Source organism: Sinocyclocheilus grahami, unplaced genomic scaffold (genome assembly GCF_001515645.1).
Source record: "Sinocyclocheilus grahami isolate Dianchi unplaced genomic scaffold, SAMN03320097.WGS_v1.1 scaffold351.1, whole genome shotgun sequence".
NCBI lineage: Eukaryota > Metazoa > Chordata > Actinopteri > Cypriniformes > Cyprinidae > Sinocyclocheilus > Sinocyclocheilus grahami.
The window spans coordinates 868,400-889,410 of record NW_015505530.1 but is presented as its reverse complement, the minus strand read 5'-3'; the positions used below and the strand labels follow the sequence as shown (position 1 = coordinate 889,410).

Here is a 21,011-nt window from a genome sequence, read left to right as displayed (position 1 = left end):
TTTTTTCTGGAGGGTACTCACGGTCAGGTCATTAATAGCCAGGGCAGACACGGCAGAGGAATGTTCTGGTAACTGTGTGATGTAGCTGAGGTCCTCCAGGTCCCACAGGATGCAGGTCTGGTCCAAAGATCCGCTAATAATCATGCTATGTGCTTCTGATGCTACCAGACACGTCACTGTGTCTGTGTGTCCATACAAGGTCTAGGATGGAAAATAAAAACATTTATTTATTTATTAAAAAATGAGACAAACCCACAGTTTTGAATCTTAAAATTTCAAAACGGCTTTGTGACACCTAAGCATGAACATGGCTCTTTAGGAATGATAACACATGTGAATCTGACCTGTCTGAGTCTCATGTGTTTAAGTTTGTCCTTGCTGATGGAGACATCCCACACACAGACTACAGTACTGGTCCCGGCCGTGATGATGGTGCTGTTGTTGGGACAGGCAGCACATACAGGATATCCCCAGTCCGACAGGCTCTCACACACTGCAAAGTTCTGAAACACAGGTAATAAAGCTATCAAACTTTAACAGCCAACCAGAAGTAACCTTGTTTAATAATAAACAATTATTCTGTTCTTCACAATAGGAAAACATCAAATGAAAAATGAATCAATGAATGAACATTACAAGCAGGCCCATCATGTTAACTTATTTATGGATCTACTATGAAAGCAAACCTTTTCAGCTGTGTAGCTCCCAAAAGAGCAGGTCTGGTCATAAGAGCCCCAGCTGAAATATGTGTTCCAATGTGGTGGGATGAGAAGTTTGTTTTTTTCCACGACCAATACATCTTTCTCTCTACACACTATTTGACCAACAGGACCCAGCGTGAGCTCTTTGTAGAGAAACAACAGAAAAGCAGGTTTATGCAGTGTGACATGCTCTCTCTCTCTCTCTCTCTCTCTCTCTCTATATATATATAGTAAATGTTTTTGATCAAATTAATGTAGACTTGCTGAATAAAAGGATACATTTCTTTCAAAAAATAATCTAATACTAATGACTCCAAACTTGTAATTGGTAAATGTCTATTTAAACATGTTGAACTTGCTATTAAAATGTAAAACAAAAAAAAAACAAAAAATAATAATAATTAATACTACCGGTATTACATAATTTAAAAAAATATTAATGGTCTTAGACTTTTTGCAACTCACTATTTATATACGGTTATACTCTATATTACATATTTAACAAAAACGATGTTGAAATGGCCATGCTTTTTGTCTTTTTACACTGTTATTTTATCAATCTATCAAGACCTTTTGAACCAAGCATTTAAGTAATTTTAACTGATCATTTTTACAATATGAAACATTTGTTGAAACAACTGTGTCAGGACTAAGCATAAAAAAGGAGTATTCTACTTTCAAATGACCTACATATGCGAGGACACAGTCAATCTCCCTGCTCACTGACAGTAAAACAGTAACACAAATCATAATGAAGCCTGAGTTGATCGCAAATTTCTCTCAAGATGCCCTTTAAATCTTTCCTTGTAGGATTTACTGATCAGAATGATAAAGTAACTCCTGATGTGAGAACAAGATATTGAGTGAGAGACAATAGAGCGAGAGAGAATCATCTAATTTTCCAGAGAGATCCTTTTTTGGCCATTCAGATTATTAAATAAGCCTCAGTGGCTGTATCTTCAAGAGTGGCCTAACAAATAGCTGAATGGAGCCGAGCTGAGCTATGACTGAGAAAATGAGCCTGTGAAAAGGCTAGCCAGCATCTTCTTCCTCACGGCTCCTATTGCTCCCTGTAGACGTGGCCCCATCTTGTAAAAAATAATTGAGGAATGGAATAAAATAACAAGGTGACTATGAAGGATTAAATGGGGGCAGGGGGGTCTCTACCTCAGAGCTGCAAATGTTCATTTTAAGCAGTACCTTTAACAGCCTGGGCAGAAGGCTTGAGCTTGTCCAGTTTAAAGAAAAAGGGGGTTATCTGACTGGATACCGATGTCTCTTTCCCAGCAGCACCCTTGTGAGGTGTGCGGCTAGGGTGTGGTTTTGTGAAGAGCTGGAAGCATAAAACTTATTTTAGTATTGCATTTAAAATAGAATACAGTATCACAATAAATCATTTCATTACCGGAAAGAACCTTACCAAACATTGGAAATGCTGCATATATTAGGCATGCATGATATATCCATTTTCAAATAATGGTGTGATGCCTAAACTTACTTTTAGCACTTAAGACAACTGACTTTTTTTATTTTATTTTTTATTTATTTTTTTTTGACAAAATAATAAAGAATTTTAATATTCACCAAATTTTTCCATTATCAGCCATAACATAAAAATTATTATTGGCTTATCAGTATCAGCCAGAATTGTAATATGGATGCATCCCTAGTATATCTGGTTGTCAAAAGTGCTTTACAATTGCATTCTGTATGCACAGCCAAAAACATTTACTAAAAAAAAATTGAATAGAGGCATAGAGGATCTCCTAATATTCTTTAAAAAGTGTGCTCAACTGGTGTACCTGCTTAGGCATTTGGCCAAAGTTGCTGATGTAGCCAAGGACAGTGCTTTTCACGACAGGATCCTTCATGCTCGCTCTGTCGTGTTTGTCAGTATAGAAATATGGGTGAAAGGTGTTGAGGGCCTCTACTGTGGGCGGACCCTGCTGTTTGTATCCGAAGATCAGATCAATCCAAAGATGCAGGCGTGCACTCACGTAATCACTCTCAAGAGCCTGCAGAGAGCGCAAACTCAGTCAGTCAGCAGATCTGGATGGGGACTAATACGCTATCAGTAATGCCGTAACTTTTATTTCTGTAGAAGTACAGGCGGAAAAGCTGTGCTTCCAAATATCAGGTCAAAGAGATTGCACAATAATGCATTTTAAAAAGGCATTATTCCATCTTGGCGACTGATTACAGTTCAAGCAATCTGATATAAAAATGATATTCCAAAAGTCTGTATTCCTATTTCGTGTTGCTAAGTCATTTTTCCTATATATATTTTTTTAATCTAAAGTATTTTAGAATTGGCTGAAGTGTTCAAACACAACATAAACATATATACAAAAGCAAAAACAAAACAAAAAACATTTAAAATAACAAGTATAATCAAAGCAGCTCTAAGTCACAAGCACTAAATTGTGGAAGATCCCTATATTACCCTTCATTTGCATATGAAGGAAGGCGAGCAGACAGAATAGCTCATTTTATGCCATCTGGAAATGATACAAATATTGCTCTGTAGATTTGGAACTGATAAAGCCTGGCCCTTATATGCCTGCAGGCGTAACGTAGCGAGAAAGAAAGCATTCATTCCAATAACCAGCAGGCTTCATTAATGGAGTTATAGGAGAGTGCAGATATTGTACTTGCGCTGAATTGGGCCTGTTATCTTCTAATTACAATGGTGTTAAACTGAGTAATGGGGCTTCCTTGATGAACTCAACAAGTGCTTATTATCTCAAGTAAGGCAAAAAAAAATAAAGCAGGTGCAAAAATTATTTAACTATCGCCAAGTTTAGCTGGATATGAATGGTGCAGCAAGACTGATATTGTTTTAACCCTATGCTTGCTGTCATAAAACTTAGTATGTGCTCTGATTGCACGGACCCTCGTTGCCTTTCACGAAATGATACAAATATTGCTCTGTAGATTTGGAACTGATAAAGCCTGGCCCTTATATGCCTGCAGGCGTAACGTAGCGAGAAAGAAAGCATTCATTCCAATAACCAGCAGGCTTCATTAATGGAGTTATAGGAGAGTGCAGATATTGTACTTGCGCTGAATTGGGCCTGTTATCTTCTAATTACAATGGTGTTAAACTGAGTAATGGGGCTTCCTTGATGAACTCAACAAGTGCTTATTATCTCAAGTAAGGCAAAAAAAAAAATAAAGCAGGTGCAAAAATTATTTAACTATCGCCAAGTTTAGCTGGATATGAATGGTGCAGCAAGACTGATATTGTTTTAACCCTATGCTTGCTGTCATAAAACTTAGTATGTGCTCTGATTGCACTGACCCTCGTTGCCTTTCAGAATATAGTCTAAGAGTAAGTAAAGTAGCATCTATAGCAGAATTGGATATTGTGATGCTGGTGGTCCACAACATGGCCTATTTTTAGTTTGATGGACTGCCTTGACCAGAGAAACTGACCTCTCTGTGCACTCTGATGAACTCCTGTGGGTCTCCTTTGGCCCATGGTGGCAAAACCACATCATCTAATGGTGTTCCATCCTGCATGCAACCTGTATTATCCATACACACATTTACAGACTAATGAAACGGACTATTTACAAATAAAACATTAAAAACGAGCTTCTATAACACAAGGGGGGGAGACTACAATTACATTCAATTGTTGAGCTAATACTAATAAATTACCAAAGTCAAATTGGTTGGAGTTGACAAGAAAGTCTGGAAGGTAGAAAAATTCTGGAATGAGCTCTCTGACATCACTCATGTTGTCCTTAGATGCAGATTCCCACTCGTTCTGAATGCTGTGAAACATCCGCTCTGGAACGTCAAACATTCCGCCCTATGAAAAAAAAAAAAAGATTCTCTGGGAAGGGTGCATTTCCTAATGTTATTTGAAAGCAAAGTGGCATTATGAAAAGGACTATAGAAACACAATTCAGAGCAAAGAAACAGCAAAGAAGTAAAAAAAATGTTTTACAAAGGATGAAAAAAGACATGCATGTTTGTTTAACACGTAAGGTTGGGAGCTCCACCGCCAGCAAGACTGCCTAGAACACTAAAACAGCCCCATGTGTGTATATGAATCATAGTCAAGAAACAATTGCCTTGATTGGAGACATTTTCAAGCAATTGATTCAGGCTTTTTATTTTTCAAGGGAGTTTATACGTCCTGACGAAAATCTCTGGAGAAGTTATGTAATTTGCAGTAAAAGCAAATGCCCTCATTGAATGAAAGTAATATACTGTTAGTGGCACAAATCTGATTATGAATATTACTGTACGGAGGAAAGCTGCTCAAGTGAAGCAAATATCATTGCAAAGTGTTATCCTAATGTTTGTATTACGTTACACCGGCTATCAAATATGCATGACAATTTATTTTAATCAATTGGTTCCATGTGTATAAATGAGATATTCTTTAAAAACAAAATGTGGTTTTGCACGCAAGTGACGCAAAATAATTTATTTGCATACATATTAAAATCATACCCTAATTCGGTTTCAGAAAGAAAAAATTAAAAGCGCACACAAGCCCAAAAACAATAAAGCTCATTTCATCCTGTAAGTTCAATTTAGAAAAATTGAATTTTATAGAAGTTCTGTCACGCTGACGTGTTTTGTGCTTCATTTGATAAAAAAAAGAGGCCAATACAAATTATTTATTGGAGTTTCTGTGTGATGTAATTGAGCCTGGTCAAACAGGTGAGAAGTTTACCTGCAGGTGGAGAAAGGTCTGGGAGAAAGGCTCCATCCTCACCAGGTACGAGGCCACTATGATGGCTGAGGAATAGTGTGTGCAGTAATGACACTGAGCTGACAGATCACCTGCAATCATGACATTCACTAAGTAAATGAAAGCATTTATTTTTTTTTTATTCAGCCCTGCAGGTCCCCATTTATTTATTTTTCAAATAACAGCCCTGATTCTGCCTTTATGTTTTAAAGTTCCTCTTGGCTAACTGAATCAGATATTTTGTTCATTTTTGGGAAAGAAAACATAAAAAACACCCAGAGCCTCCATGTTTGCAGGTGAAACTGACAAACTCCATGAACTTCAGCTGTATGAGCAATAGGTTTTTAGGTCTCTCAGTTACAGAATAGATGCATATAAAACAGGTGCATATACAAATATGCTTTACCATCATTGCTTTCCACCTCATTGTATCTCTGAATGAACTTCTCTTTTCTCTTCTCATTTTGAGCTCCCATTGGTTTGGACAGATCTCTGAATGTAGCAGGGTGGGACAGATCCAGAATCTAACAAGCGGTGAATAAGATCATCAAACAAACAAAACATTTTAGCATTAAAAAAAAAAAAGTTCAGGTCAAAATTGTAAAGTTTGGGTGCATATTAGTTTTACCTCTGATTCATAATCAGCAATGATCCATGGAAAAACAGGATATTGCATCAAGTCATTGTATGTCCGTCCAGCAAGTGTGTTTAGATGCATAAGGTATTCAAAGTTACTAACTTCTCCTCTCTATGGAAAAAGATAGTATTATCAACAAAAAAAAAAAAAAAAAATGCATTTGGGTTCATGTAAAATAACTTTTCAAAGAGCTTATATTTATATTATGGCATTCAATCCATTTACTGCAAATGCAGGATGTATATTACAAATAATAATGGTTAATGATGGTGCAAGTAGTAGATGCTCACACATTACCTGCCATTTAATTAGGGCAGTCTTCTCAACTGCTGCAGCCTTTCTGTATGAACGCAACAAAAGAATAATTGAAGAAACATTTTATTCCGATTTTATTGTGAAACATTTTGTGATATTTTTCTTATTTTACAAGAACCTATTGCTATTGTTTACTTCTTAACAGTTACAGAATCAAGTGCCTTGAATACGGTGAATTCTGAACTAGTCATCAGAACCAAGTCTACTATGGTTGCATAGCAACAGGTTAAGGAATAGAAAGAGCTTATGGATTTAAACCACGGAGGGTCCGTCTTTCATCAGACACAAGAGCCAAAAGAAACATACATTCTTGTGGAAAAAAGGGTTAAGATTTTATTCAGCCATGCCGTTCCCTCCTTTAAAGTAGTATAGCGCCATCTATAGGTTTTGGAAAATATCTATAAACGCACAGTAACATATTACCTTGGAAGTTAGTTTTCTCCTTCACACACATTACTGAATTACAAGATTACAAGTGTGGTTCCTACAACAAGCTATCTAAACATGCAAAATCACAGCTGATTTGACATGCATGCATAGGGATGTTCAGATTTCCATAACTATTAAAACTGGTTTGCTTTGAAATATTTATCACTACTTATTCCCATTTATAAATGAAAAGAAAGAGATGAGAGAGAAGAAAATGCAAAGTTCAATTGTGGCTATTGGGTGAAACTATTAACATCCTGGACTTTAAAGAACATTCTGGAAATTTAATCTGAGGGAGTGTACAAACACAAACGCTGCAACAATTCTTTCTCCCCTTTCTTTTGTGCAAGCTCCATCACAGGACAATAAAACTTTTGGCACCCCGAGCAAGCGTTGCTTGGTAACAAAAGTTAAACAGGACAAAGCTTCTTTTTGGACAACAGTCTGAAGATCCTCCTCTGATTCTCAAGCAATTCAGCTGTGGACCTCATTTAAAAACTGTAAGTAAGAAAAACGTATTTAAGACTTCCTTCATACCAGAAAGGGGATGAAATTAATTCTGGGTAACAATAGCTGGTTGGGGCAAACTGATGGTTTTTACACACTCTTGCATGATCCTTTTACCTGTAATCCTTTTAGCCTTTCTGAAGTTGTCGTGAAGCTTGTTTAAGCACAGGCACATTTTTTTTTTAATAAAATTCACACTAACAATAAAACGTTTCAAGATATAAATATTCTTAAAAATGTGCTTGCTGACTGATTTAGTAGGGTGAATACAGGTACAAATAGTGGCGTAATCATCTATCACAATATTTATGAATTTTTCTATTACTAGAAAAAAAATATATTTCAAACTAGCCATTTGGATCATATTTTAAAAACAACAAAAATGACAAATTAAGAGAACTGGTCTGACTATGAACTCTTATCTGTTTTAGTTCTATGTATGTGTTGTTGTATTATTGGTTCAACATTCAAAATAATTTTTATTTTATTTACATTTTTTAAGACTCACTATTCAGTTGTTTAAGAGATTTTCAAAAGCATATTCATAAGTTAGAAAGTATATTTTGGTAACAAATGGTTAATGGTCTTAAACCATGTAGTCACAGAATCTATTATATTTCATATGTCACGAAAATAGCAATACCATCCAATTTTCTCTCCGTTTGGAGAGGTTCAGAATCAGCTAATCACAAAGAACATGAAGATGGATCACGCCGATGGTCAGCTCTCTGTAATTGCACCTCTCAGATGCAACGGATTTAAAAAACAAAAGGTCTAATAGAAACAGGATGAACCATATTAGCCCATCCACCAATGTGATTAATGAGTCGCCAAAGGGCTTACAATGCAGCCACTCCTCCTTTTTAATGGGAAGATATGAAGAGAGCGATTTAAAATTTCTTTCCAGTGTCATTTATCAAAGTACTGATTTGACTCTCTCCACACAGTCACATGGACTGCTAGCGCCACCCTGGATCAATCAGACGGAACACAAACAGCTTTTCCCAGAATATGTGTTGGGCACTCGCCGTACCCACTGTTATCTGGTATTAGCCATAATTAGAGAACGACATTATCCCAAAAGATCCCTTTAGGGTAAGTTGGGTGAATGAGTTGGGTGTAAACATTACACCCCTCTCATTCCCCAAACGGCCCGACACCTCAGCGCCCCCGATACTGCCTGCAGGCATACATGATTCCACCTTCCCTATGCAAACAACTAAACTGTCCCATCATTAATTCATACATGTTTAAAGCTATGAGGTCCTGAGATAATAATTACATGACTTGAGTTAAGACTTAATCAAATTGATACTTCAGAAGCGCTTAACCATTAATCTGTGTCTATACAGCTCCATGGCTAAAGGAAAGAGAGCAGGTGGAGCCAAAGGTACGAAGATCACATTGAAAATGGCTAAAAATGCTCTTAGAGTAACTCCAGATGGCAAACTACGACTTGATCTGAGCAATGTAGGCATCGCCACATTTCCCAAATGCCTCCTAAAGTTAAGAAACATAGAGGAAATTGACCTGAGCCGGAACAAATTGAAAATAATCCCAGAATTCATTGGCCAGCTCTCTGGACTGCGTTGGTTAGACCTTCACAGCAACCAAATCGAACAACTGCCCGAAAGCATTGGACTCCTGGGATCTCTGGTCTACCTCAACCTCTGTAACAACAACCTGGATTCTGATGGTTTATCGCCTGAAATAGGAAGTCTGAGAAACCTCCAGGTTCTCAACTTGGGCATGAATCGTCTAAACGCCCTCCCTCCCACTTTGGCCACCTTGACAAACCTGACAGAGCTGGGAGTTTTTGATAACTTGTTCACACAGATACCAGAATGCATAAACGTGTTGCCCAACCTGATGAAGCTGAACACCAAACGCAACCCTGTTTCCTATACACAGCGAGACGGCAAAGACTCTGACTCTGTAAAGCCAACAGGAAATCTGTTTTTGGTGAGAGAGGGCGATTTGTGCCATCCCTGCCTAGAGAAGTGCAGAAGGAAAAAGCTGCTTGACAGGTCGCAAAGAAAGAGTAATTTTTCAGGGCTGATCTCGCCAAACTCTGTAGCTCGAGGTAATCAAGAAAATTGGCGGCAGCAGACTACTACCTCACCTCCAAGTTTTCAAAAAGGACAAGCCAGACCTGCCGGAGATACCAACACATTGTCTTTTATGAATAACCTTTATGCATAATGACATTCTACATAATGACTCAACAATTAAAACTCCTCCTGTACTTTTAGGAAATAAATAGGTTTTGCAGGGGGTCCACCAAATATTGTTGGATCTCAAGCTCATTTTCGTTGGGAAAAAAAATGAAAATGTGTGTCAAACAAAACTACAACAAAGTTATCTTAAACAAAGGCTTAAAATTATGAAGTTAAAGTACCTCTCTGTAATTGCACCTCTCAGATGCAACGGATTTAAAAAACAAAAGGTCTAATAGAAACAGGATGAACCATATTAGCCCATCCACCAATGTGATTAATGAGTCGCCAAAGGGCTTACAATGCAGCCACTCCTCCTTTTTAATGGGAAGATATGAAGGGAGCGATTTAAAATTTCTTTCCAGTGTCATTTATCAAAGTACTGATTTGACTCTCTCCACACAGTCACATGGACTGCTAGCGCCACCCTGGATCAATCAGACGGAACACAAACAGCTTTTCCCAGAATATGTGTTGGGCGCTCGCCGTACCCACTGTTATCTGGTATTAGCCATAATTAGAGAACGACATTATCCCAAAAGATCCCTTTAGGGTGAGTTGGGTGAATGAGTTGGGTGTAAACATTACACCCCTCTCATTCCCCAAACGGCCCGACACCTCAGCGCCCCCGATACTGCCTGCAGGCATACATGATTCCACCTTCCCTATGCAAACAACTAAACTGTCCCATCATTAATTCATACATGTTTAAAGCTACGAGGTCCTGAGATAATAATTACATGACTTGAGTTAAGACTTAATCAAATTGATACTTCAGAAGCGCTTAACCATTAATCTGTGTCTATACAGCTCCATGGCTAAAGGAAAGAGAGCAGGTGGAGCCAAAGGTACGAAGATCACATTGAAAATGGCTAAAAATGCTCTTAGAGTAACTCCAGATGGCAAACTACGACTTGATCTGAGCAATGTAGGCATCGCCACATTTCCCAAATGCCTCCTAAAGTTAAGAAACATAGAGGAAATTGACCTGAGCCGGAACAAATTGAAAATAATCCCAGAATTCATTGGCCAGCTCTCTGGACTGCGTTGGTTAGACCTTCACAGCAACCAAATCGAACAACTGCCCGAAAGCATTGGACTCCTGGGATCTCTGGTCTACCTCAACCTCTGTAACAACAACCTGGATTCTGATGGTTTATCGCCTGAAATAGGAAGTCTGAGAAACCTCCAGGTTCTCAACTTGGGCATGAATCGTCTAAACGCCCTCCCTCCCACTTTGGCCACCTTGACAAACCTGACAGAGCTGGGAGTTTTTGATAACTTGTTCACACAGATACCAGAATGCATAAACGTGTTGCCCAACCTGATGAAGCTGAACACCAAACGCAACCCTGTTTCCTATACACAGCGAGACGGCAAAGACTCTGACTCTGTAAAGCCAACAGGAAATCTGTTTTTGGTGAGAGAGGGCGATTTGTGCCATCCCTGCCTAGAGAAGTGCAGAAGGAAAAAGCTGCTTGACAGGTCGCAAAGAAAGAGTAATTTTTCAGGGCTGATCTCGCCAAACTCTGTAGCTCGAGGTAATCAAGAAAATTGGCGGCAGCAGACTACTACCTCACCTCCAAGTTTTCAAAAAGGACAAGCCAGACCTGCCGGAGATACCAACACATTGTCTTTTATGAATAACCTTTATGCATAATGACTCAACAATTAAAACTCCTCCTGTACTTTTAGGAAATAAATAGGTTTTGCAGGGGGTCCACCAAATATTGTTGGATCTCAAGCTCATTTTCGTTGGGAAAAAAAATGAAAATGTGTGTCAAACAAAACTACAACAAAGTTATCTTAAACAAAGGCTTACAATTATGAAGTTAAAGTACAACTAACTGTTTCATTTTGCCTCCCAAATAAAACATTTTAAATAGAATTAAAATGTAATGTACATTGATATACAAACACGAATTTGCCCATCAGTAATGAATATTTAAATACGCACATACATTATCTGACACTAAAATACATGTTTTTACTGGCCAGCCCAAAAATGCAACACTTTTTCACAATATCTTTATCTCTCTATATATGCATGAAATTAATGTGTATTTCTTATTGTAAGAAAACAACTTTGGCTTTAAAGCCGATGGGAAACAATAAACATTAAGTCCATTCCCACTTCATGTCAAAATGTCAGGGGAACTAAACATGATAAAACTAAATTGAGCAGAAATTGAAATGGTGAGTCAAGGAATGATCATTTGAACCAAAACAACATCTGAAATAACTAAAAGGTAGTAAGCTTATGGCATCCTTGCAGACAATTAACAACTATAAAATTGTGAGTTGAATTTGCTGCTGATGACTTTGAAAAGTTACTGAGGCTCTTTTAATTGGTAGGAAGTGCTGAAGATGCAGTAATTGTAGTTTCAGTGTAATGCCGGGATATTGTTTAGGGGATTGAGAGTCTTCCAGTCAATCGTTAACCGCACACATAAGAGAATGTGTTTTCTGGAAACTTTGAAACCACAAAAACTCTGTTTGTTTCAGTATAAAAGCACCACAGTCTCTCCAACTGAAATGGCAGCGAGATCTGGCAGATGCTTTTGACACTCACCTCACATTAAGTACAGTCTCTCCCCTTCCCTTTAATGAGGAGACCACAGAGCACAGCCTAGAAAGAAAAAAAAAATTGAGATAAATCAATTTAGTCACCTCACACACAGTTGTTTACCTGCCTGAATCACAAGCACTTTCTCGTTTTACCTTTTATGTGCATTGACATGGTCATTGTTGAAGAACACCAGGAAGACTGAAGTTCCGTTCTTTAAGAAAATTTCCAGAGCATTGTCCTATAGTGTCATCGAGAATTAAAACCAAAAAACACAATTAAACTATCAAACATGATAAAAAATAATAATAAAGAAAATAAATAAAGAAATACATATAGAATAAATAAAGTTAAAAATTTGAATGACTATGGGCTCTGTGAATCTCACCTCAAGCAGAAAGCGCATGAAATTGGCCTCTTTGATGTCATCATATGACCAACGTTTGCAGCTTGGGCTCACTGAGCTTTTCTCTTTATTCATCATGTTGCAAACATATGAGTCTCTCACACTACAATAAGTACAGAAAATGTAAGATACTGTTAAATCTATACATAAAAATAAAGAAAGCTGTTCTCAGTAAACCTAAAGTTAACTTTACTGTGTTTTAATAATAATATAACTAATTATCACATAATTATATACACAAAGATTATATAATTCTTATTTTGCATTTTTGCTACTTAATACAAAAAACACTCATTGTAAATGATATAATTTTATAATGATATAATTAAATATTAAAAAATTCCAAAACCTTATTTCCAACTTTAAAGTAAAAAAAGCGATATTTTAAATGTTTTAAAAAGTAAAATATTTTAAAAGTGTTATAAAAATAAAGATACACTACCGTTTAAAAGTTTCTCATTAAGATTTTTTTTTTAAAGAATTTAATAATTTTATTGAGCAAGGATGTACTAAATTTATCAAAAGTGACAGTAAAGATCAATAAATCTTTAAAAAAGGTAAAAATATTTCCATTTCAAACCAATACTGTTGTTTTGAACTTTCTGTTCACAAAAGACACCTATAAAATATATAAACGTTTCCACAAAAAATATCAAGCAGCAACTGTCTTATTAATAAATATTTCTTGAGCACCAAATCAGCATATCAGAATAATTTCTGCAGAATCAAGTTTCACAGAAGACTTCAGTAATGGCTGCTGAAAATTCAGCTTTCCAATCACAGAAAAAAGAATTCCTTTTATAATGCATTAAAATAATATTTTTTTAATTATAAAAATATTTCACATTATTTTTTACTGTATTTTTGGTCAAATAAATGCAGCCTCAGTGAGAACAAGAGACCTCTTTCAAAAAAAAAATCTTACCAACCCCAAACTTTTGAACAGTAGTGTATAAGTAGAGTAGAGAGTTATGCTGAGAGAAAACAGTATAGCTTTACTTAGTCTGATGATGGATTCTACAGCACACATCTCCTGTGGAGGTCAACGTGAAGCCCTCACATATGTAGAGGTCAGCTTTGCCAAACAACAGCACTCCTTCGGTCAGCACGTGACCACTGACGACCACCACACAGTGTTTCGCTTTGACCTGAGGTATGGACACATTACAGCATGTGTATCAAGTAGCTCATATAGGAATCTGTGTTGTGCATTGAACTGTTTAAAATAAAGCTGTAATTTGTTTTACATGCTGCCAAATTCAATGAATGAGTAAACACAATGTCAAGCGAAGCTTTCAACAGTTGTACGAAGTGTCACTGCAGCCTGCCTTCTGAAATGTGCCCTGGGGCTAACGTGTCAAAGAAGCGCCACCCCGGTCTTGATTGATCACGGTTACCACTTCTTTATCTAAACAACACGGTGGAGAGACAAAAATTAAAAGGAGAAAAAGGCAAGATGCTGAATGGCTGGGGTGTTTGTGAAACGGGGCCAATCTTCCGCAGGCGGAGTTCACACGAAACCTCTCGATTATGCACGGCTAATTGTATTGTCTCCCTTCATTTCACACCAAGCAGCTGCACCTGGCCTCAGCCCTGAGTTACCACAACTCTGGGCTCCGGGGATCTGCGTCCCCAAAACATATGGGGTCCAGCCGTACTGCCAGCCGCTCCACAATTAATACAAATCAAATCAGAGCTTCCTCTCCATGCAAGCGCCCCCTCACTGGCGCAGAGAGAGGGCCCCACTGTTTATTACCAGAATTAATCAATGACACAGCAACAATAGCAACACGCTAATTGATTAAGGCCCTGTTTAAATATATGGTCCACCTGGTGGGGTTTTGGTTTCAAACAGAACTATAAAACAGAATCAGCCTTGACCTGAGTCAGTCCTAATTCTGTCCTGTCTTTGGGATTTACAACAACGACAAATTACACCTTGCTAGAGGATGCTTTTAAGAGTGCTCTGTGATAGTTTTCTTCAGAAAAATATTATAAATGCAACACTCATCATTTCTGTCACAAACTGCAGCCATGACTGAAACCAAAGGCAGCCAATTAAAGAATCTATAGGCATTTATTATTTTTTTTTGAAGGAAACCAGTTTCAGAAGTCATCATCATAACAACATAGATTTAGATATAAACCGAGCAAATATTTAAATGCATTTCTTCATAGAAATGGTACTCTAAAGAAAAAAGGGTTTAAAATGTGGATATTTATAAACAAATGTACTTTTTTCAACCCTTCAACTGCCCAACCACACAGATATTTTGTGATTGGTAAGCACTGAGGGATCTATGTAATAATAATAATAATAATAATAAAGGCATAACAATAAAGGCATAATAATAATCATCATCATCATAAAGGCAAAATAATAATAATAATAAAGTCATAACATTAAAGTCATCAAAAGAAAGGCAAAAATAATAATGATAAAGTAATAATAAAATCATAATGATAAAGTAATAATAATAAAATCATAACAATAAAGTCCTGATAATAATAATAATAATAATAATTACATTATTATTATTATTTTGCTTTTATTATTATTGTTGTTGTTGTTGTTGCTAATAATAATAATAATAATAAATAGTCATTTTCTATTTTAAATTTGGCCTTTTGGTACCTTTATTGATAGGAATATTTGAGGTAGTACAAGAAATTCTGGGTAGGAGGAGGATTGGGAAATTATATTCGAACTCACATTTCCCACATGTGCACCACAGCTAAATGTGCCACAGCATGTGCACTAACTAGCACACCTCAAGTCTATACAAAAGCAATAATTAACAGCACGTAATACTGCATCTTTGAAGTTATTTCCTGTTTGAGCGATAATGAAAAGCTAAGCCTCTGAAGACATGGTGGCTGTAAATTACAGTTATCACATTGCCTCTGGAACTGAAGCGTAGGCCGCGTTAAGTGTGTGCATTTCTGTATTAATAAGTATGGATAGGGCAATTCGGCTGACACGCAGCACAGCAGGACACACCACCTACTGAATGAATACAAGACAGCAGACATCACCCCCTACTGTTCCTTATTAATACTTCTGTCAGCCACTCTCGGCCCTATTAATGCTGAAGAGCACTGTCAGGCTCAGCACACACACACACTACAGCTGTCCACACGAGAATGTGTTTTCTGTACCAAAGAAATGTGGCTCCAGGTGAATATGGATCACTCTCACCTCTTCAGTGGGTTCCAGTTCCTTCAGTATGAGTTGAGTATCCATGCACTGCTCTGAGAAATCCTCGGGGAGAGGTGTGGCCTCATTAAGGACAGGGAAAAAGGTCAAATGCTGATAGTCCAAACCGTGCTCCTCCTCAACCTCTCGGGTTGGCTCGCACAGGATCCTTGGGTCTGGGACACACAAAATATGTACTTTTAAAGAAATGTGCAGATACACAATATAAAAAAAAAATGATCGCTGATCATAAAAATGACAGGAAAGGTGTGATACCTGAATCAGCCTCAATAACTTCTGTAGCACCTTTGCTTTCTTCAACAAAATTCTTCTGAATGAGGCCTGAAGTCAGTGTTGGCATCTATTTAAAATAAATATATAAATAAATATTTAAGAGAACAAAGCTGAAATTGATAAAGAAGAAAATAAAAACTTTTTTATATATTTATTTACTGCTATAAATTAAAATGAATATAATAAAAATAAAACCTGCATTTGAAGATTATTCAACAGTGATAGAAAAATAGTTCAAAAGAAATAATAATAATAATAATAAAACTAAATAAAATAAAACCTGCATCTTTACTTTATTTAAAACTCACAATGTTATTCTATCAATATTCTTCAGCCAGAAATTATTATTCTTATGTACAGTGGTAATAGTTCACCTTTTTGGATCGACGTAGCTGCTTTCTGCGAATTCGGGATCGTGTGCGGTTGCGCCCCTCTGCGGTGTTCTGCACCCAGCCTCCTTTGAGGAAGACTCCTGGACCAGGGCCAAAGAGACCCCGCTCTCTAAGCAAGTCTTCCTCTATTCTTAGCCACTGAATAGCCATACGATCATTCTCACTATGCATCATCTACACAAAACACAAAAGCAAAACATTACAAAAAAAATTAATATTTTTTTTTGCTGGATTCCTGGGGCACAGCATTATAGGTGTTAATGGGAAAACTAAATAAATAAATAAATAAAATAAAAACCTGTGTATGACTCCTCAACATGCTGTCAAATATGGTCTCACAAGTTTGCCAGTGCGCTTCCATGTCTAAGATGAACCCCTAATGGAAACAAACACACACAACATGCACACACATGAAGGTACATTACAAAGGTGAACAAGCAGGCAGTTATATGCATGTAAACGTTCCTCTGTAGCTATTAGGTTTGCACACAGTTACAATAACATTTCGTAAATTGCATTCATGTGGGAAAAACAAGCTAGTGGCTATTTAACCATACAATAAAGCTGTCTCCAATAGTCCTCAGTGTGCTCTAATTAACTTAAAGTATAATATAAGCGCAGTGTGAGGTGGCTGCTGGCCCTGCGCCATGCTCTGTGCCCTGCTGATTTATTGTACTGATAGGCATTAGCCCTTCAGGAAGCCTGTGTACTTCACCACCGACCTGCTCATCTCCAGATTTACTTAAAGGCTCATTAAACCAATCATCACAGTGGTGTCCTCTCGGAGCCGGCCCAACAGCCACACAGACTGCAGTTCAGAGACTGGACGTGAACCGTACGAGTACTGAATCCAGTACTGGTATAGCTCAAACTGAGAAAAGAACGAATTATGAAAGCACAAGATTAATCTAAAATTGGTTAAAAGCGTAACTGCATGAAAATGTTTTCGATCCAAATCATCTTTGACCATTTTATGTTTTGTTGTTTTACTGCTTATATCACAGTGGACTTAATTTGGCTTTTTTGGTGCATTTACTAAATGCTGACTTGAGTTGAATAGTCATGAATAGTTATGAACAATACATTTTGACCAATTTGTAGAAACTTCATTTTGACATGAAATCATTTTTCCTGTTATTAGTGTCAAATGCAGCAAATTAAATCATCTGTTGTAAAATAATAAAACATGAAAATTTCCTAAGGGGCACATACTTTTATAGGCACTGTGTGAAAAGGACATCTGCAGGTAAACAGGAAAACAGCATTTCAAAACATCTATAAACTTTATTATAACATTAGTTTTGCAATAAAAAAAGGTTTATTTTGTAGTTTTTCTTACTAACTCAAGTCTATTTGTTTCACCTACATACCCATCGCTGCTTTGCATGCCATAGCAAAATTAGAAAATCCAACAAAAAAAATAAGGAAAAATGCAATTTGGATACTTAGAAAGAAAAACAGTGACAAGTTATAAAACTAGAACAGCATTTCAAAACATCTATAAACTTTATTATAACATTAGTTTTGCAATAAAAAAAGGTTTATTTTGTAGTTTTTCTTACTAACTCAAGTCTATTTGTTTCACCTACATACCCATCGCTGCTTTGCATGCCATAGCAAAATTAGAAAATCCAACAAAAAAAATAAGGAAAAATGCAGTTTGGATACTTAGAAAGAAAAACAGTGACAAGTTATAAAACTAGAGAAAAAAAAGAAAATTGTGCATGTGTGTGTGCTAAATGGATGGCGGGATTAAGAAGCGTTACATAGGAGTTCACAGGAGTAATTACGGCCCTGACAGATAAACACTAAATCATCGACTAATCGTATTCTTTTATTTAGAGAATCATAAGTAATATATAGCATTAATTACTCCATTTACCCAAACAGCAAACTTATTGGCCACATTAAACAGCATCCCCTCTGCAATTAACATCACACTGATTTCCATTTTAATTACTTTCCACAGAAAAAGACTACCTTTGATGATAACATAACATAATGTCAGCTTCATTTTAGGCTGTTGGTGAATGTGTAATAAACTTAACTTGATCATTAGCTATGTTAATTATCTTTCCATTATGAAGATATAATTAGTCCATAGCATATATCTGCTGTGCTGAAAGGGTAAGTTCTCTGGTGTAAAGGAAACTGGATTAGACTGTTTGTGCTAAATAAACGTTTTAAAATGCTGAAATTGATTTAGCAGCCATCAGACAGAAATGATGTAATAGTAACAAATAACTAATACAAATAACTATGGTTAACATCATAAATTAAAAAGAAAATTAAGCTGTGAATTTTTTTTTTTTTAATCATTTTTAAGGCCAATTTTTACTTAAGTTTTCTTTTTACTTAGATTTTCCCCTATGCAGGGAGAAATGAGATAGGTAAAACTAATATTCCTAATTATTTTTCACATTACTATCAAGTGAAATTAGAAGAAAGTGTATATTGCAAGGGCCATTTAAATATGACTTCTCAAAAAGCTAAAGTTAACTTTCTATCAAAACTTAAAATAACTAAAGTATGATCTGACGATTGTGTGTACCACATGATGTGTTTATGATGACTAGTTTCCAGGAGAAATTCAAAATCCACAAAACTCTCAGCAAATTTCAAGCAGCACGTTTCTGAGGAGGACAATTCATCAAGACAGCTGATAGGCTGTCACAAGCTGATATGATACAGAGTAACACAAAATTAATGTTTTCATCGGTTCGGGACTGCCTATAATTACCGCCCCCTGTTTCTGAGGCGGAGACAGAGATAGCAGCAGTTGCAAAGAAACAGCAATTTCATGCCCTTGTGCCTGAGTAATATCTCTGTGCATCCTTTTCCAGATGGCGACGTCTTCAGCGGTGGGAACTAATGATGTGGGCCGCATTTCGGGAGGAAAAAACAACAATAACAGCGTCTTTAACCTTCACCAGCAAACGCAATGTTCTAGTGAGTGTTCCCATGGAAAAAATGAACAAATATCAATTACATTGCCCGCTGAGGTGTACTCAGCTGTAATAATCCAAATTGATTTAGAGACAGGATTGAGACAGTGCCACGGGGTAGGTGGCGGCTTCCGGTTGCGGTGACATTGGTATGGTGTGAGGGCACCTGTGAAGGAATTCTCACTGACTAAACCAATCACTTCCTGTCTGTCCATAATATCATTCATAGGGTATCATTCAGTAAAGTGGTTCTGGACATGCATCGCATCAAGGCACTGGAATATAACAGAAAACGTGTGTTAAATACAAACATGACTGTCCTACCTCAGGAGTGCAGACTGAATCCTTCCCAAACCTCTTCTGAACAGATTGCAACGCACTGCTGAGAAATCCTGCCCTCTTCTGGTGACCATTATTCGCTTTTTTCTTCTGAGAGTCTGAAAGAAATATGTTAAAATATGAAAATAACATACAGTATATTATTAATATCCAACTCCAATCTCCACTTATATCAGTCAAATACAACCGAAACTAAAGCAAGAGGAACAAAATAAGATGGCTGACAATAATCTTAAATGCTGACACACAAGCAGAGACTGACCTATAAAGAGCTGCCAAGCTTTCATGGCCGTCTCCTCCCACAGAGGGCTCACATCACCCATAGAAACCTGGCCCTCCTTGCTGCCCGACTTAGCAGACAGGTCGATTTTATATGCCTCCTCTAGCGCCTGCCTCCGCTCCCTCATGACTCTATTCCAGGTGCTTTCCACAAGCAGCATCAGCTCCGACTCCACTACTAGGATCACAACCATATTCAAAGCTTTTAATTTTACTTGAGTGCCTGGCAGACAAAACAAAACTAAACTAAACAAATAAGTAAATATATACAAAAGAATAAAATCAGACCTTCTGCTGAATCTGTGACAATAGTCTGCGACATCACCCGGTTGTTCTTGTGTAGGAAGATGTGTCTCCAGATGTTTCTTGTGGGTTTTTTATGGACTTCACAGCCAAACCCTTCAAGAAAGCTAGAAGACAGCAATTTTTTAATATATTTTTTTCTTATTCAGCAAATGAATATTAAAAGGAGGTGCCTGAATTTAGGAAAATGTTCAAGTAGACCAATTATATTATAAAGAATTTTATTAAACAAGACATCTTTATATTAAACATCTTTATATGAGATTTTGCAATCCTGTTATTAAAATATTGGAAAACATATAGTTGAATTAACGTTTAACACCCGTTATTTATTTATTTAGCTAGCTATCTGTCTAAAACTAATAATTTTAGGGTTGCAAACCAATAACCAGTGATATGTTGGACTTGTGCTTTTTAATACTTAGAAATAAGACAACAAAGTGTAACCTGTTAGTGAAAGGTCCCACTATCACTAATAATGAAACCCACCTGCCTGAGCGGACAAGGACGAGGCAGTGCATGAGACAGATGATGAAGTGGACATTGGCATTGTATGTTGCCATGATCACATCCCAGTGCTGCTGTAACATGCGAAGTGTTTGAACAACGAGTTCCTGCTCAGCTGGAGTCTGTCTGGGTCGAGACAGGAAGTAAAGTAGGGCTCGGTTCAAGTTTTTGTACAGAATGCTGACCGTTATTTCCCGATGACCATGACCTTTTTCCAGTGCCTGATGTCAATACAAACATGCAGTGTAAATACAGGTTTGTAACAGTA

General features: G+C 37.0%; 1 protein-coding gene across 1 annotated transcript in view; it reads right to left on the bottom strand.

Moving 5' to 3' along the window:
* LOC107548606 (WD repeat- and FYVE domain-containing protein 4-like) overlaps positions 1–21,011 on the bottom strand; it is a 37,399-nt gene that overhangs the window by 5,353 nt on the left and 11,035 nt on the right. Inside the window, exons 25-47 of the mRNA XM_016229359.1 lie at positions 20,726–20,964; positions 20,222–20,343; positions 19,917–20,111; positions 19,640–19,752; positions 16,669–16,746; positions 16,353–16,544; positions 15,961–16,045; positions 15,688–15,860; positions 13,488–13,636; positions 12,471–12,591; positions 12,238–12,323; positions 12,089–12,145; positions 6,347–6,389; positions 6,041–6,160; positions 5,819–5,936; positions 5,395–5,504; positions 4,365–4,518; positions 4,137–4,228; positions 2,504–2,716; positions 1,902–2,034; positions 687–844; positions 345–503; positions 22–201 (exon numbers count right to left, since the gene is read on the bottom strand). Of these exons, the coding sequence (XP_016084845.1) occupies positions 22–201; positions 345–503; positions 687–844; positions 1,902–2,034; positions 2,504–2,716; positions 4,137–4,228; positions 4,365–4,518; positions 5,395–5,504; positions 5,819–5,936; positions 6,041–6,160; positions 6,347–6,389; positions 12,089–12,145; positions 12,238–12,323; positions 12,471–12,591; positions 13,488–13,636; positions 15,688–15,860; positions 15,961–16,045; positions 16,353–16,544; positions 16,669–16,746; positions 19,640–19,752; positions 19,917–20,111; positions 20,222–20,343; positions 20,726–20,964 (3,090 nt within the window). The remainder of the gene's footprint in view (positions 1–21; positions 202–344; positions 504–686; positions 845–1,901; positions 2,035–2,503; positions 2,717–4,136; positions 4,229–4,364; positions 4,519–5,394; positions 5,505–5,818; positions 5,937–6,040; positions 6,161–6,346; positions 6,390–12,088; positions 12,146–12,237; positions 12,324–12,470; positions 12,592–13,487; positions 13,637–15,687; positions 15,861–15,960; positions 16,046–16,352; positions 16,545–16,668; positions 16,747–19,639; positions 19,753–19,916; positions 20,112–20,221; positions 20,344–20,725; positions 20,965–21,011) is intronic.